The sequence below is a fragment of the Chiloscyllium plagiosum genome, chromosome 3 (assembly GCF_004010195.1).
Source record: "Chiloscyllium plagiosum isolate BGI_BamShark_2017 chromosome 3, ASM401019v2, whole genome shotgun sequence".
Lineage (NCBI taxonomy): Eukaryota > Metazoa > Chordata > Chondrichthyes > Orectolobiformes > Hemiscylliidae > Chiloscyllium > Chiloscyllium plagiosum.
This window is the reverse complement of record NC_057712.1, coordinates 18,001,403-18,017,402: the sequence shown is the minus strand read 5'-3', so window position 1 is coordinate 18,017,402 and position 16,000 is coordinate 18,001,403. Positions and strand designations below refer to the sequence as shown.

At 40.3% G+C, this 16,000-nt stretch overlaps 1 protein-coding gene across 1 annotated transcript in view; it reads left to right on the top strand.

Annotated features, from left to right (window-relative positions):
* Positions 1-16,000, top strand: part of taf1b (TATA box binding protein (Tbp)-associated factor, RNA polymerase I, B) — a 94,103-nt gene that overhangs the window by 5,116 nt on the left and 72,987 nt on the right. Inside the window, exons 3-4 of the mRNA XM_043678043.1 lie at positions 3,999-4,086; positions 7,647-7,744. Coding sequence (XP_043533978.1) covers positions 3,999-4,086; positions 7,647-7,744 — 186 coding nt within the window. The remainder of the gene's footprint in view (positions 1-3,998; positions 4,087-7,646; positions 7,745-16,000) is intronic.

The following is a 16,000-nucleotide window of genomic DNA, read 5'->3' as shown; positions in this document are numbered from 1 at the left end:
CACATATTTGGACTGTGGGAGGAAACTGGAGTACCTGGAGGAAACCCACGCAGACACTGGGAGGATGGGCAAACTCCACACAGACAGTCGCCTGAGGCCAGAATCAAACCTGGGACTCTGGTGCTGTGAGGCAACAGTGCTAACCACCGCACCACCATGCCGCGATGTTAGAGGTAGGTTCTTTACACAGAGAGTGGTGAGTGCATGGAATGCACTGCCGGCAGTTGTCGTAAGGTCAGATACATTAGGCACATTTAAGCGACTCTTGGTAAGGCACATGGAAGATAGTACAATGAAGGGTGTGTAGGCTAATCTGATTTTAAGAGTAAGATAAAAGGCTGGTACAACATAAGGGCCGAAAGGGCCTGTACTGTGCTGTACTGTTCTATGTTCTGTAACTCTGCCTGGAAGTTCTTTGTGTGCATTTGATTAACATCTGGTGAACTTTCAGAAGGAATGGTGGAAACATAGCCCTAGATTTATGAAGCATGTGAGAAGGATGTCTAGGCTTTACAGAGGATACAGAGGTTATTTAGTGGAATGGTAGCAGAGACTCTTCAGTCACCTAGAGACACCAGGGTTGTCGATGCCATTCTCCTCAGAGCTGAGAAGGTTAAGTTAAGCTCATGTTTGGTTACGATTTTCAAAGCCATGAATACTATATAAATAAACTAAACCTGTTTCTATTGGCGGAACAGCCTGCAAACAGAGGTCACACATTTAAGGTAATTGGCAAAGGAACTGCAGGTGAAATAAAGAAACATTATTTACATGGCAAACTGTTAAGATTTGGAACGCATTGCTTGAAAGTGTGATTTAAACCAAAATCAATAACAACTTTCATTTTCTCTTGCCATGGTAAATTTGTAAAATAAAGTTCTACAGAGAATCTTTGAGATGGTTGACCCAGGCAATACAATTTCTGACCTGTTAGATAAGGATTCATTATTGGACAGGTGTTCAGGAAAGTTGCCTTTTTAATACTTTAATCATACCTAATCACCATGCACTTCGAAGATGATACTGGGAAATCTCCGTTGAGCTCTTTGCAAGTGAAGTAAATAATTGCACACAACGTAACTTCACTAAAAATGTTCAAAAAGTTTTAATTGCTGGCATCTTACTTTCAATTTTCAGGTAATGCATTGAATCAATTTAACATATTGATCAGAGGTGGAGTTCATAATCAGATACTAGAACACAAGTCTGTGCAGGTCAACATAATGTCTTAGAATGCATTGATAAAACCTCATACTGTGGTTAATTTTGGTCACTACAATCACTGAAATACAGTTGCATTGGAAAGAATAATAGTCTCAGTAAAAGTTGCCATTGTTGGGCCTTACAGGTCACATTTGGCTTCAGCCCATTTGCTGATCACAGCAAAGATTGAGCTGGTGCTACAGTTGAACATTGATCCAGGGGGAGGGGGAAGGGGAAGGGAGTATAATCTTGTGTTCGCATTCAAGAACCATACATTTAAGGCAGGCATTACTTCACCTACCAGCCACCACCAATATTGCGATATACATATTTGGGTGAAGTGCCAGAGAAAAGTCTTGTAACAATATTTCAAAACCTTTCACATCCACTGGATGTATGTGAGTGCTTTATGTCAGTTGAAGTGCTTGTGTGGTCACTGTAATGGAAAAGCAGTAGTCAATTTGCACAGCAGAGGCCTACAAACAACAATCTGATAATGACCAGCTAATCTCCTTCTGTGATATTGATTCAAGGGTAAATATTGCCCAGGACACCAGCTGTAACTCTCCTGCCCTCCTTCAGTGTGGTGTAATGGGATCTTTTACATACGCCTGAGAGGGCAGAAGAGGCATGTTTCATCTGGAAGATGGCAACTCTTGGCAATGCAACATATCTTTAGTCCAACTTGCTTTGTGTTTGAGTCTTAGATTGAAACTTGAACTCATAACTTCTGACTCTGACTAAGCCATGACTCATAAACAAAAGGACCAAAAAGGTTAGCACTACTTGGGAAAGAGGAAAGAAAAAACATGGAAGACAAGAACATGAAGAAAGGGTACAGAAGCAACCAGTTTGACTGTTCAAAAGTAAAAAATGTGTTTCAAGGAGAACTTATTTAATTTAAAAGTTTACAGCCTGACATGGCAGTATGTGAGTGGTAACATTTAGATCATTTCATACAAATGAAAGGATATGATAAGAAAGCATCTCCTTATGGCTCACTTGAATCTCTCTGTGCTTGAAGAATTACTCTGAAGTACTATTTTCAATAACGACTCAGAAATAAAAATTTTAAAATGCTGAAAATTCTCAGCAGACAGTATTTCAGTCCCAATGAATGTTTCAGGTCAAGAAGACATTTGACTGTTTCACTCTACTGAGATTTTGATTTCAGACTTCCAACCTCCATACTGTTTTATTTTTGTGACTATCAAGGCTGAATGGTCTTCTTTCTACCCTGCCTTACTGGAGTCAGTGCCATAAATTACTGGCCAGCAATGTTTCGCAAATTCTATTGTTATATGATAAATGTGTGGTTAAAAGACATTATGATATGTGTTGGGTAGGAGGGTGAGAGAAGAGAAAGAGACTTCATACAGAGTGGGCGGAAAGATAACTCCAAACCTTATCAAGTGTATGAGTGAAAGTGTTGAGCATGATCCATAGAGACAGGTGTGTGTTACAGAAATATGAAATATTGGGGAAAAGGTGTATGATGGTAGGTATTGGACTGGGAGAGGAGAATAAGGTATAGGAGCAGTAATTTAAGTGAAATGTGTCTCTCACTGCCAGTCTCTAGAGAACAGTTGGTTATTGCACTACACTTTTCTATGCCAGCAGTGTATACACTGATACCTCATGAGCCTGCTAAATTACAGGTAAGTCTATGATTTGGAAGGAAGGAGATTATCAGAGATGAAGTAGTTAGAGAGGGAAATAGGCAGTACTGCTTTCATTTCTCTTGATCAGTTAAATAATTTCTGCATTCCATAGGTCTCTGTTGTGTAGGGCATATATTTGAAGTATAACAAACCCATAAACCCTTGGATTACAACATTGAAGGAAAAATTGCCTTAGTTAACAATGATTTGGAGATGCCGGTGTTGGACTGGGATGTACAAAGTTAAAAATCATGCAACACCAGGCTACAGTCCAACAGGTTTATTTCGAAGCTGCTCCTTCAGCTAGTTGCGGATTATAAGATGATAAGACTCAGAATTTATAGCAAACGTTTACAGTGTGATGCAACTGAAATTATATATTGAAAAAGACTTGGATTGTTTAAGTCTCTCATCTTTTAGAATGACCATGTTGGTTTCAGTTCTTTCATATGTAAATCCCAGAACTGTTTTAAATTTACATTCTCAAGCAAACTTTAGCGATAGGTGCAATGTCAGTCCAGATAATGTCCCATTTTAGTCCACAGTCCAAAAATAAAGAAACTTTGAAGAAAAGTGCTCTTTACAGTGGAAGAATCAGAAGTATCCAGCTGTTCAAAAATTTCAGAAGTGATTTTACAAGAATGCTTTAGTGGGGAAACTCTAGTTTCTCCTCTGATTATTTTTGCCAGGGAGACACTAAGAATCTTTTGCTGCATTTGTTTGTCCCTAAATATTTTTTGCCATGACCAAATGTAATCCTTGGTTATTTACCACATATTGTTGCATGAGGACTCACTTAAGCAGTTTGATTGTAGTCCCTGTTCAGTTGTGAAACTGAAGATATCAGTTGTATCCCATGTATCCACCTTTTCTTGAATATAGTCACACAAATAGTCTTGATTTTTGTCCTTGTCATGATTCTCTTTGTCTACAATGCTTATGGAAGAAGAGAAGTCTGGTTTGCTCTCATTGGTAGTTTTTTTCTGTCTATGAGCATGAAAAGAATATCTTATGAAATTCTGACTACTACTACTTTCAATATTATTGAAGCAAGCTCATGTTGTATTATTTCAGCACTGTTGTAAAGCAAACCTGGCATTGCCTTTTAAAATGCACTTTTTCCCACTCTGACAGAAAACAGCAGATGCTCCCTGTGAGATTTTTATGCAAAATGCAAGAGTGAACACTCTGTCCAAAGGACTAAAGAAGAGAAATAAACTTGGTAGGTACAAATTATTTATCCTGCTAACTTTTTTAGACATTTTGTTTGATAATTTGCTGTTGATTCTTGAATAATTCTAATATTTTAGGGTAGAGTTGTCCAATGAATGTGGAAAATATGGGAAAAAAAATGTTTCTGACCATGCATTAACATCATTTTGGAGAAAGTGAGGACTGCAGATGATGGAGATCAGAGGAGAGAATGGGGCACTGGAAAAGCACAGCAGATCAGGCAGCATCTGAGGATAAGGAGAATTGACATTTTGGGCAAGAGCCCTTCATCAGTTTGGATTGAGATTAATTTAATATCTGTAGAAAGACCTTTTTCAAGATTGAAGTCACTTCAAAAAAGGAGGCTCACCTGTTAAAATGAGAAACAGTAAAGCACCTTTACTGTCTGCCCATAAACTATTAAAATTAAGTTTGAAAATAACACATGCTTATGACTGAGTCAATGTGCAAAACTGACATGATACATTGTACAACACATTTAAATATTACTCAGACTTTTAAATTCATAAGAGGTATCAAAACTGAGAACAAATCACTCTGTGTGAGGTTTCACAGGGACTTTTTTTTTACAAAAATAAAACAGTATGGAGGTTGGAAATCTGAAATCAAAATCTCAGTAGAGTGAAACAGTCAAATGTCTTCTTGACCTGAAACATTCATTGGGACTGAAATACTGTCTGCTGAGAATTTTCAGCATTTTAAAATTTTTATTTCTGAGTCGTTATTGAAAATAGTACTTCAGAGTAATTCTTCAAATTAAAATTTACATTTGCCTCCAGGCTTGCAATTGAAATGAATTGTTTAAGCATTATAAACAGAATGCTAATGAGCTATCAGTTGCATTAAATCCTGCTGGGCCTTTCACTAATGAGTTATCAGATCAATCTTTACTCCTCTACTCCCTCCATCGGCCTTCACCCCACTTAACCCTCTCATTTTTTGGCTGCATCAGCTGATACCAAGGAGATGCACAGTATGCTCTAGGGAAATACTTGCATGTGCATTAGCGAATGAGATATTGGGTTGCCCAGTTTTCCATTCAAGCCTGCAACCTGACTGCACATGTGCATTGCGGACATTTGTGTATGACACCACGATGTGCTGGGCCTGGACTTGTGTGCATAGCACATATGTACAGTCACCAACCATTGTATTTTTTCCCCCTGGTTGTCTGAAGAATGCCCCTATTGCAAATGCCTCTGCACTGTTAACGGTGCTCCCTTATTCAAATTAACTAGGAAAAAAAATTTTTGAGGGATTTTTTTTAAAGAAAAAGTGAACTTTTGCTCTGCAGGAAATAGTCTGACAGTATTGGCAAATAATTTGCTAATGCCAGCCTTGTTTGGGGTTTAAGCTGGTTTCTCCATAACAGTTGGCCTTTCAGGTGAGACATTAGACTGAGGCCAGAGTATTCTTGAGTGCATGTTTAAGGTAGTGGCTGATGTGCTGATCAAGCAGGCTGTTTTGTCGTGAGCAATGTCTAATTTCTTGGGTATTGCTGGAGCTGCAGTCAATTAAGGAAAATGGAATACTCACAATATTTATTTTCTCCTCAGCATGTTAATAATTGTGATGGTCAAGTGCAAATGTCTACTTTCACTGTTGTTGGAGATGACTATTACTTGGCACTTGTGTGGTGTAATACCACTTGCCCCTTATTAGCTCAACCCTGAATATCATTTAGGTTTTGCTCCATCTAGATTTTGAAGTAGTCTGTGTCCAACAAGTTGCATCTCGTCCTTAATGATATGTGGTCATCAATGAATATCCCCAGTTTTGATGTTATAACAGAGGGAAGGTCATTATTGACGCAGCTGAAGATGGCTGTGCCTTGAATATGCAGATTATTGCGCCAGAAGACCCAGGTTCAAGTCCCACCTGCTCCAGAGGTGTGTTGTAAACGTGTTTAGACAGTCATAGAGCCATAGAGATGTACAGCACGGAAACAGACCCTTCGGTCCAACCTGTCCATGCTGACCAGATATCCCAACGCAATCTAGTCCCACCTGCCAGCACCTGGCCCATATCCCTCCAAACCCTTCCTATTCATATACCCATCCAGATGCCTTTTAAATGTTGTAATTGTACCAGCCTCCTCCACATCCTCTGGCAGCTCATTCCACTCACGTACCACCTTCTACATGAAAAAGTTGCCCCTTAGGTCTCTTTTATATCTTTCCCCTCTCACCCTAAACCTGTGCCCTCTAGTTCTGGACTCCCCCACCCCAGGGAAGAGACCTTGTCTATTTATCCTATCCATGCCCCTCATGATTTTACAGACCTCTAAGGTCACCCTCAGCCTCTGATGCTCCAGAAAAACAGCCCCAGCCTGTTCGATCTCTCCCTAATAGCTCAAATTCCCCAACCCTGACAACATCCTTGTAAATCTTTTCTGAACCCTTTCAAGTTTCACAATATCCTTCCAATGGGAAGGAGACCAGAACTGCACACTATATTCCAACAGTGGCCTAACCAATGTCCTATACAGCCACAACATGACCTCCCAACTCCTGTACTCAACACTCTGACCAATAAAGGAAAGCATACCAAACATCACCTTCACTATCCTATCTACCTGCGACTCCACTTTGAAGGAGCCATGAACCTGCACTCCAAGGTCTCTTTGTTCAGCAACACTCCTGAAGACGTTACCATTAAGTGTATGAGTCCTGCTAAGATTTGTTTTCTGATTTAAAATTCTATCCTAAACAACATGTGCTGTAATATCCTGGAGCTACATTGATTGATTAGCTTCTTTAAGATCATAACCAGTGTCCTTTGTACTTGGTAGGAGACCAGCAGTGTCTTCCTTCCATCATCTTAGATAATTCCAATTTTTAAATCCACAGGCACCAGTCCTGAATCTAGAGCATTTTTGAAATTTATCACTGATACACCTGCAGTTTCTTTTAATACTCCAGGGTGGAATCCATCAGGTCCTGGAGATTTATCCCATTATTATCTCCATTACCATTTTAATTAATGTTAAATCCACTGAGTGTGTCTCCTTGAATTATCTTTTAGATTTGTTGTACTACTGGTATTTTGAACTTTTTCTCCACTGTGAACAAGGATAAAAAGCACTAATTTACTAGATCTGTTTCTTTTTGACCATTATAATCTACACAGTCCTTGATGGATTTGTATTTCTTTCTCTAATTAGTAAACTAATGTTTACAGGCTTTGGTTGCGTTTAACTGACCTTGAGAGGGATAATTAGCAATATAGTCCAATTAGTCCATCTTTTATATCATTGTTATATTTCACTTAATTGCATAATTCATATGCAAGCTAAACTCAAATGTTTTCTTTTTTGCAGCACTATTGAAAGCATTAGAAATACATAATCTTGACTGTCTCTTGCTGCAAAGAAAGAAATTTTGTAGCATCATTGCCTTGAATTAGAATGCTTTTCCTATTCATTTAATAGCCCTTGTTGGTTTCCTTCAAGTAGTGATCAACTGTGCATGTAAGCAGTTAATTTTTAACCAGAACCAAACTTGTAATGCTTCATTGCTGTATTGATTGAGTGTCTATGTTGTGTCTTAGATCAAGGCTGTGAATGGTATGTTTGTGAAGGCTTTCAGTACATACTGAATCAGCAAGCAAAGGCCCTGGTAGCCTTGGGCACATCTCCACTGCTCAAAGTAAGTGATTCTTAATATATTTAACACTGCCATGTTAACTAAATGAATTATTTAATATGTTCAATGTTAAAATCTAATATGGTCTGAAGGAATGCCTGAGACCTAATGAAATGAGGGAACCGATGATGAATGCTTTAATTGAGTTCATTGTGTTTTAATTTGTTGAATAAATTTGGGGAGCTAGTAGTCAGTGGTGGGTTAGTTTTATGGAATGTGGTTAACTGAAATAAATCTCTCGCATAAAAGTGTGGATTTATCTGTTGGAGGATAACATTGAGATTAGAAATGAAGTATTTTTGCTGAAACAGTGCATGATTGGATTCATGGCCAGCTGTTAAGATTGTATCGTAAAACCATTGAATCCCCACAGTGTGGAAGCAGGCCATTTAGCCCATCGAGTCCACGCCAACCATCAGAAGAGCATCCTATCTGGATCCACCATATGCCCATAATCCTGCATTTCCCATGGCAAGTCATAGAGATGTACAGCATGGAAACAGACCCTTTGGTCCAACCTGTCCATGCCGACCAGCACCTGACCCATATTCCTCCAAACCCCTCCTATTCATATAATCATCCAAATGACTCTTAAATGTTGCAATTGTACCAGGCTCCACCACTTCCTCCGGCAGCTTATTCCATACACGTACCACCCTCTGTATGAAAAAAATTGCCCCGTAGCTCTCTCTTATATCTTCCCCTCTCACCCTAAACCTATGCCCTCTAGTTCTGGACTCCTCAACCCCAGGGAAAAGACTGTCTATTTACCCTATCCATGCCCCTCATAATTTTGTAAATCTCTATAAGGTCACCTCTTAGACTCCGATGCTCCAGGGAAAACAGCCTGTTCAGCATCTCCCTATAGCTCAAATCCTCCAACCCTGGCAACATCCTTGTAAATCTTTTCTGAACCCTTTCAAATTTCACAACATCTTTCCGATTAAAAAGGAGACCGGAATTGCATTCAATATTCTAACAGTGGCCTAATCAATGTCCTGCACAGCCGCAACATGACCTCCCAACTCCTGTACTCAATACTTTGACCGATAAAGGAAAGCCTACCAAACGCCGCCTTCACTATTCTATCTACCTGCGACTCCACTTCCAAGGAGCTATGAACCTGCACTCCCAAGGTCCCTTTGTCCAGCAACACTCCCGAAGACCTTGCCATTAAGTGTATAGGTCCTGCTAAGATTTGCTTTCCCAAAATGCAGCACCTCACATTTATCTAAATTAAACTCCATCTGTCACTTCTCAGCCCATCTGGTCAAGATTTTGTTGTAATCTGAGGTAGCCCTCTTCGCTGTCCACTACACCTCCAATTTGGTATCATTTGCAAATCTACTAACTGTACATTCTTATGCTCGCATCCAAATCATTTATGTAAATGTCAAAAAGTAGAGGTCCCAGCACCGATCCTTGTGGCACTCCACTGGTCACAGGCCTCTAATCTGAAAAACAACCCTCCACCACCACCCTCTGTTTTCTACCTTTGAGCCAGTTCTGTATCCAAGTGGCTAGTTCTCCCTGTACTCCGTGAGAGCTAACCTTGCTAATCAGTCTCCCATGGGGAACCTTGTCGAATGCCTTACTGAAGTCCATATAGATCACATCTACTGCTCTGCCTTCATCAATACTCTTTGATACTTCCTCAAAAAACTCAATCAAGTTTATGAGACATTATTTCCCATGCACAAAGTCACGTTGACTACCCCAAATCAGTCCTTGCCTTTCCAAATACATGTACATCCTGTCCCTCAGGATTCCCTCCAACAACTTGCCCACCACCGACATCAGGCTCACTGGTCTATAGTTCCCTGGCTTGACCTTGCCTGTCTTTCTTAAACAGTGGCACCAAGTTAGCCAACCTCCAGTCTTCCGGCACCTCACCTGTGACTATCGATGATACAAATATCTCAGCAAGAGGCCCAGCAATCACTTCCCTAGCTTCCCACAGAGTTCTCGGGTACACCTGATCGAGTCCTGAGGATTTATCCACCTTTATGCGTTTCAAGACATCAGCATTCCCTCCTCTGTAATATGGACATTTTGCAAGATGTCACCATCTATTTCCCTACAGTCTGTATCTTCTATATTCTTTTCCACGGTAAATACTGATGCAAAATACTCATTTAGTATCTTTCCCGTTTTCTGCTGATCTTTGAGGGGCCCTATTCTCTCCCTAGTTAGTCTTTTGTCCTTAATGTATTTGTAAAACCCTTGGATTCTCCTTAATTCTATTTGCCAAAGCTATCTCATGTTCCCTTTTTGCCCTCCTGATTTCCCTCTTAAGTATACTCCTACTGCCTTTATGCTTTTCTAAGGATTCACTCGATCTATCCAGTCTATACCTTACGTATACTTCCTTCTTTTTTTTAACCAAGCCCTCAATTTCTTTAGTTTCCTGAAGAAGGGCTCATGCCTGAAATGTCGATTCTCCTGCTCCTTGGATGCTGCCTGACCTGCTGCGCTTTTCCAGCAACACATTTTCACCTCAATGTCTTTAGTCATCCAGCATTCCCTATGCCTACCAACCTTGCCTTTCACCCTACAGGAATATTCTTTCTCTGGATTCTCATTAAGTCATTTCTGAAGGTTTCCCATTTTCCAGTCGTCCCTTTACCTGCGAACATCTGCCCCAATCAGCTTTTGAAAGTTTTTTGCCTAATACCATCAAAATTGGCCTTTCTCCAATTTAGGACTTCAGCTTTTAGATCTGATCTATCCTTTTTCCATCACTATTTTAAATCTAATAGAATTATGGTCACTGGCCCCAAAGTGCTCTCCCACTGACACCTCAGTCACGTGCCCAGCCTTATTTCCCAAGAGTGGGTCAAGTTTTGCACCTTCTCTAGTAGGTACATCCACATACTGAATCAGAAAATTGTCTTGTACGCACTTAACAAATCCCTCTCCATCTAAACCCTGAACACTATGGCAGTCCCAATCTATGTTTGGAAAGTTAAAATCCCCTACCATAATCACTCTATTATTCTTACAGATAGCTGAGATTAGATTACATTAGATTAGATTACTTACATAGTGGAAACAGGCCCTTTGGCCCAACAAGTCCACACCGACCTACCGAAGCGCAACCCACCCAGACCCATTCCCCCACATTCACCTCTGCCCCTAACATTACGGGCAATTTAGCATGGCCAATTCACCTAACCTGCACATTTTTGGACTGTGGGAAGAAACTGGAGCACCTGGAGGAGACCCACGCAGACACTGGGAGAATGTGCAAACTCCACACAATCAGTCACCTGAGGAGGGAATTGAACCGGGGTCTCTGGCACTGTGAGGCAGCAGTGCTAACCACTGTGCCGCCATGCTGCCCACTACACTTACAAATTTGTTTCTCAATTTCCCTCTGACTATTAGGAGGTCTATAATACAATCCCAATAAGGTGATCATCCCTTTCTTATTTCTCAGTTCCACCCAAATAACTTCCCTGGATGTATTTCCTGGAATATCCTCCCTCAGCACAGCAGTAATGCTATCCCTTATCAAAAATGCCACTCCCCCTCCTCTCTTGCCTCCCTTTCTATCTTTCCTGTAGCATTTGTATCCTGGAACATTAAGCTGCCAGTCCTGTCCAACCCTGAGCTACGTTTCTGTAATTGCTATGATACCCCAGTCCCATGTTCCTAACCATGCCCTCAGTTCATCTGTCTTCCCTGTTAGGCCCCTTGCATTGAAATAAATGCAGTTTAATTTATTAGTCCTACCTTGTCCCTGCCTGCCCTGACTGTTTGACTCGTTTCTGTTCTCAACTGTAACAGTCTCAGATTGATCTCTTTCCTCACTATCTCCCTGGGTCCCATCCCCCCACCTTACTAGTTTAAATGCTCCCGAGCAGCTCCAGCAAACTTCCCTGCCAGTATATTAGTCCCCATCCAATTTAGGTGCAGTCCGTCCTTCTTGTACAGGTCACTTCTATCCCAAAAGTGATTCCAATGATCCAAAAATGTAAATCCTTCTTCCGTACATCAGCTCCTCAGCCATGCATTTATCTGCTGTATCCTCCTATTCCTGCCCTCAGTAGCTTGTAGCACTCCACCTAACTTACACAACCCGAGACACTGCAGGACAACTTAGCATGGCCAAGCCACCAAGCATGCACATCTTCAGACTGTGGGAGGAAACCGGAACACCTGAAGGAAACCTATGCAGACACGGGGAGAATGTGCAAATTCCACACAGACAGACGCTCGAGGGTGAAATTGTACCGTGGTCATTGATGCTGTGAGGCAGCAGTGCTAACCACTGAGCCACCATGCTGCCCCTTCTTGAATCTGTGTTCGACATGGTGTCAGGCAGCAGGTTTATCTACTTGTGTGGTGTTATAGTTCTGAAATTATGCAGCTTGTGGGTTGCAATGGCAGTTTTGAAGTTATTTTGAAAGGAATTGTGTGTTGTTTGCTGAATAATAATATGTCAAGGAGGCTCTTAATTCTTCAAACTTTTGCATACTTTGTGCATAATTTATTACAGCTTTCATTGGTTATCTATGTATGGTTGATGCAAAAGTGAATATTTATTCATGGGTTGTGTTAGAACAGTTTTTTTTGCAAGAAGTCAATCTTGTGGTTCTCATTGAGATTTGCTATTCAGTGCATTGGCCATATGCAGTATGTACCACCTATTATTGGTTCCATTGAAGTCGATGTAGCTGTGTATATTGTCAGTCTCATGGTGACTAGTTTTGTGGTGCTACCCAAGATGGCTGACCGGCATCTTGTCTCTATTTGCTTATGCTTGGCCTGCTGAATAATGAAGATTTGCCAGCCCATGGCCAGCAACCTTCAATGTGCGGGACCTCTTCCCCCGGGTCCTTAATTGCATGGGAAGATCCAGTAGAAATCTGTCACAGGACCAGAAATTGCTGCAGTAACTCAGCAAGCCCGTCAGTACTTGTAAAGAGAAAACTGTATTCACTTTTAGAGTCCAGTGACCCTCCTTCATCTTGTGAAATCCCCGAGCAGTGCAATATGTGCAGCCATATCTTGTCCTCCTTATACTTGGGCATTGAGGTTGAGCATGTTAAATAATTTATTTGTGCCACATGTCATTTACTTTGGCCTTGGGAGACCCTGGCTTGTGATTGCAAAAATTGGCGAAGGCTTATCCAAAAAGGCATCAAACATATTGGGAGGTATTGTTGGCAACATGGAAAGGCGAAGTTGAGATGTCCTTTGGAATGCACAAACCTCCAACCAGCATATATTATATTAGATGCTGAAGTTGAAACTCTGGATCTTTGACTTCAGCAAGGGAAACATTTTTTTTCTTGTTCATTTCCATCTCCCTGCTCATAAAATGGAACCATAAATGAATAGCTTAAAAAATGCAGGCTTTTCAAAGATAATTCTGAATGAAAATATTTCATAAGTATTCAACTTTTTGTAAATTCCACTCCCACTGTTTCCAATTTATAAGTAAATGTCCCTTTATATTAAAAACCTCTCTATAAAGCTACATTCTGGTTGCTGTTCCATTTCGTTATTAAATCTTCCAAGTCATCAGATTGATAAAATGCCCAGTGATGTTGATCTTGTATGTAAAGAAAGGCCAATGGAGTGTATTTCATTGTTTCTCTTATATAATAAATACCCCAATCTTAAGTCTGAATGGAATTTACAGACGATTGTTGATGAGTTCAACCTCTTAATTATCAAATTATTGGAAGAAAATTACTGGATCATCAAATTCATTGTAAGTATAGACTGAACATTATTCATTTGCGACATAAATTTGACTGCTTCCAGAGATTGGATACAACCTGTATTGCGATAAAAATGGAAGATATTGAAATACCCATTTGTGTGACTACTTCTGAAACAGGGGGATAAAGATTGTCTTCCACTTCTTGAACTTTCTTGTTCTCTTGCAGAAAAGTTGCTTTGTTTACTCCCAGAATCATAACACAAGCCTGAAGTATCTATTAACCCCACATTCCAACTTTTTAAACCTGACCAACACCATTGGTACCCATCATCCAAGCAGCACAAAATTAAAGGTTTTGTGTCCCTCTCTTTGGACCAAGAGACTGGGATTCAAGTCCCATCCACTCCAAGGTATTGTTAGTAAGTTTGTAGATGGCACCAAAATTGGAGGAGTAGTGGACAGTGAAGGAGATTACCTCAAATTACAACAGGATCTTGATCAGGTGGGCCAGTATGCTGAGAAGTGGCAGATGGATTTTAATTTGGATAAATGCGAAGTTTTGCATTTTGGGAAAGCAATTCTTATACACTTAACAGTCAGGTCCTAGGGAGTGTTGCTGAACAAAGAGACCTTGGAGTGCAGATAGTTCCTTGAAAGTAGAGTCACAGGTAGATAGGATAGTGAAGGCATTTGGTATGATTTCCTTTATTGCTCAGAGCGTTGAGTACAGGAGTTGGGAGGTCATATTGCAGCTGTAGAGAACAATGGTTAGGCCACTTTTGGAATATTTCATGCAATTTTGGTCTCCTTCCTTTTGGAAGGATGTTGTGAAACTTGAAAGGGTTCAGAAAAGATTTACAAGGATGTTGCCAGGGTTGGAGGATTTGAGTTATAGGGAGATGCTGAATAGGCTGGGACTGTTTTTCTGGAGTGTTGGAAACTGAGGTGTGACCTTATAGAAGTTTATAAAATCATGAGTGGCATGGATAGGGTAAATCGACAAAGTCTTTTCCCTGGGGTGGGGGAGTCCAGAACCAGAGGGCATAGGTTTAGGGCGAGAGGGGAAAGATATATAGAGACCCAAGAGGCAACCTTTTCACACAGAAGGTGGTATGTGTATGAAATGAGCTGCCAGAGGAAGTGGTGGAGGCTAGTACAATTGCAACATTTTAAAGGCATCTGGATGGGTATATGAACGGGAAAGGTTTGGAGGGATATAGGCTGGGTGCTGGCAGGTGGGACTAGATTGCATTGGGATATCTGGTCAGCATGGATGTGTTGGATGGAAAGGGTCTGTTTCCATGCTGTACATTTCTAAGACTCTCTGATTCTAAGTATGTATTAACATCTCTGAGTAAGTTAATTTAAAAAAAAATACTAAAAGGTTTTGTAGATCAGTTGATTTATACATTTATCTTTTCTTCAATGCCATTCTTAAATGTCTCATTTTTGAAGCAATTGAGACAGTGAATTAATTGCATTAGTCTCTGTTTCATATATCCAGTACTCTGGAACTTGGGTGGGTGAAAGGGATTGGGGTTTTGCTTATTCCCTTTGGTTCTGCCAAAAGTAGGTTAAATTTTGTTAGTTCGTTGTTGACAGTCGATATCAAATAGTCTGCCTACCTACATTAAATGAGTCTTAGTATTACTTTATAGTACAACTTAATGTTCCCTGTCTTTAAAGTTAAAACTCCTGGAATCAAGGATTGTATCTCCAATTCTCTGGGCTCTCCTAAGCAGTGTTATTTTAAAAGATAGATGTCAAAATCTGTATTACCATTCCACATGTTGCCTCACCCATGATGTACACCGACTTGAATAATTTGTTCTAACTTCAAATGCCTTTGAGAGGTATCCTACTTCTTGATTAACCTTTTGATAATGGTTTCATAATGACTAGAAGCTTTCAGTGGTTGTCAATCTCTTTTTCTGTTTCCCATGGTGGGTTTATGACCGACATTTGTTTCTTTTTCAGTACCTAGGAATTAGAAAGCAGCATACGGAAATGTTCTCTAAGCTGCTAAAAGAAAACAACTATAGCATTGACATGGAACACTGTTCCAAAGGTAAACTTGGAATTGTGATAATCCTACAATATGGATACTTTGCTTTGTAGCTACTAAGAACTAAATTGCCCCTGAAACTGTTGAGTTTGTGTACACATTTCATTCAGTTTCAAGCTAGATCTAAAATAAAACATTTTGGGGTTTTGCTTTAGTCCATCCAACTTACTTGAACCAGATTCCTTTGAATCTTATCAATGTCCCTAGTTCACAAAGCTTTGTTTTCAGCATATCTTACAATTATTATGTTCAACATAAATTTAGAATCCCTACTATGTGGAAACAGGCCCTTCGACTCAACAAGTCCACACCGATCCTCCAAAGAGTATCTCACCCAGACCCATTCCCCAACATGAGGGGATGAGCAGAGGGATCTTGGTGTCCATGTACACAGATCTCTGAAAGTTGCCACCCAGGTAAATAGTGCGGTGAGGAAGGCATATGGCGTACTGGCTTTTATTGGTAGAGGAATTCAGTTCCGTAGTCCTGAGGTCATGATGCAGTTGCATAAGACTCTGGT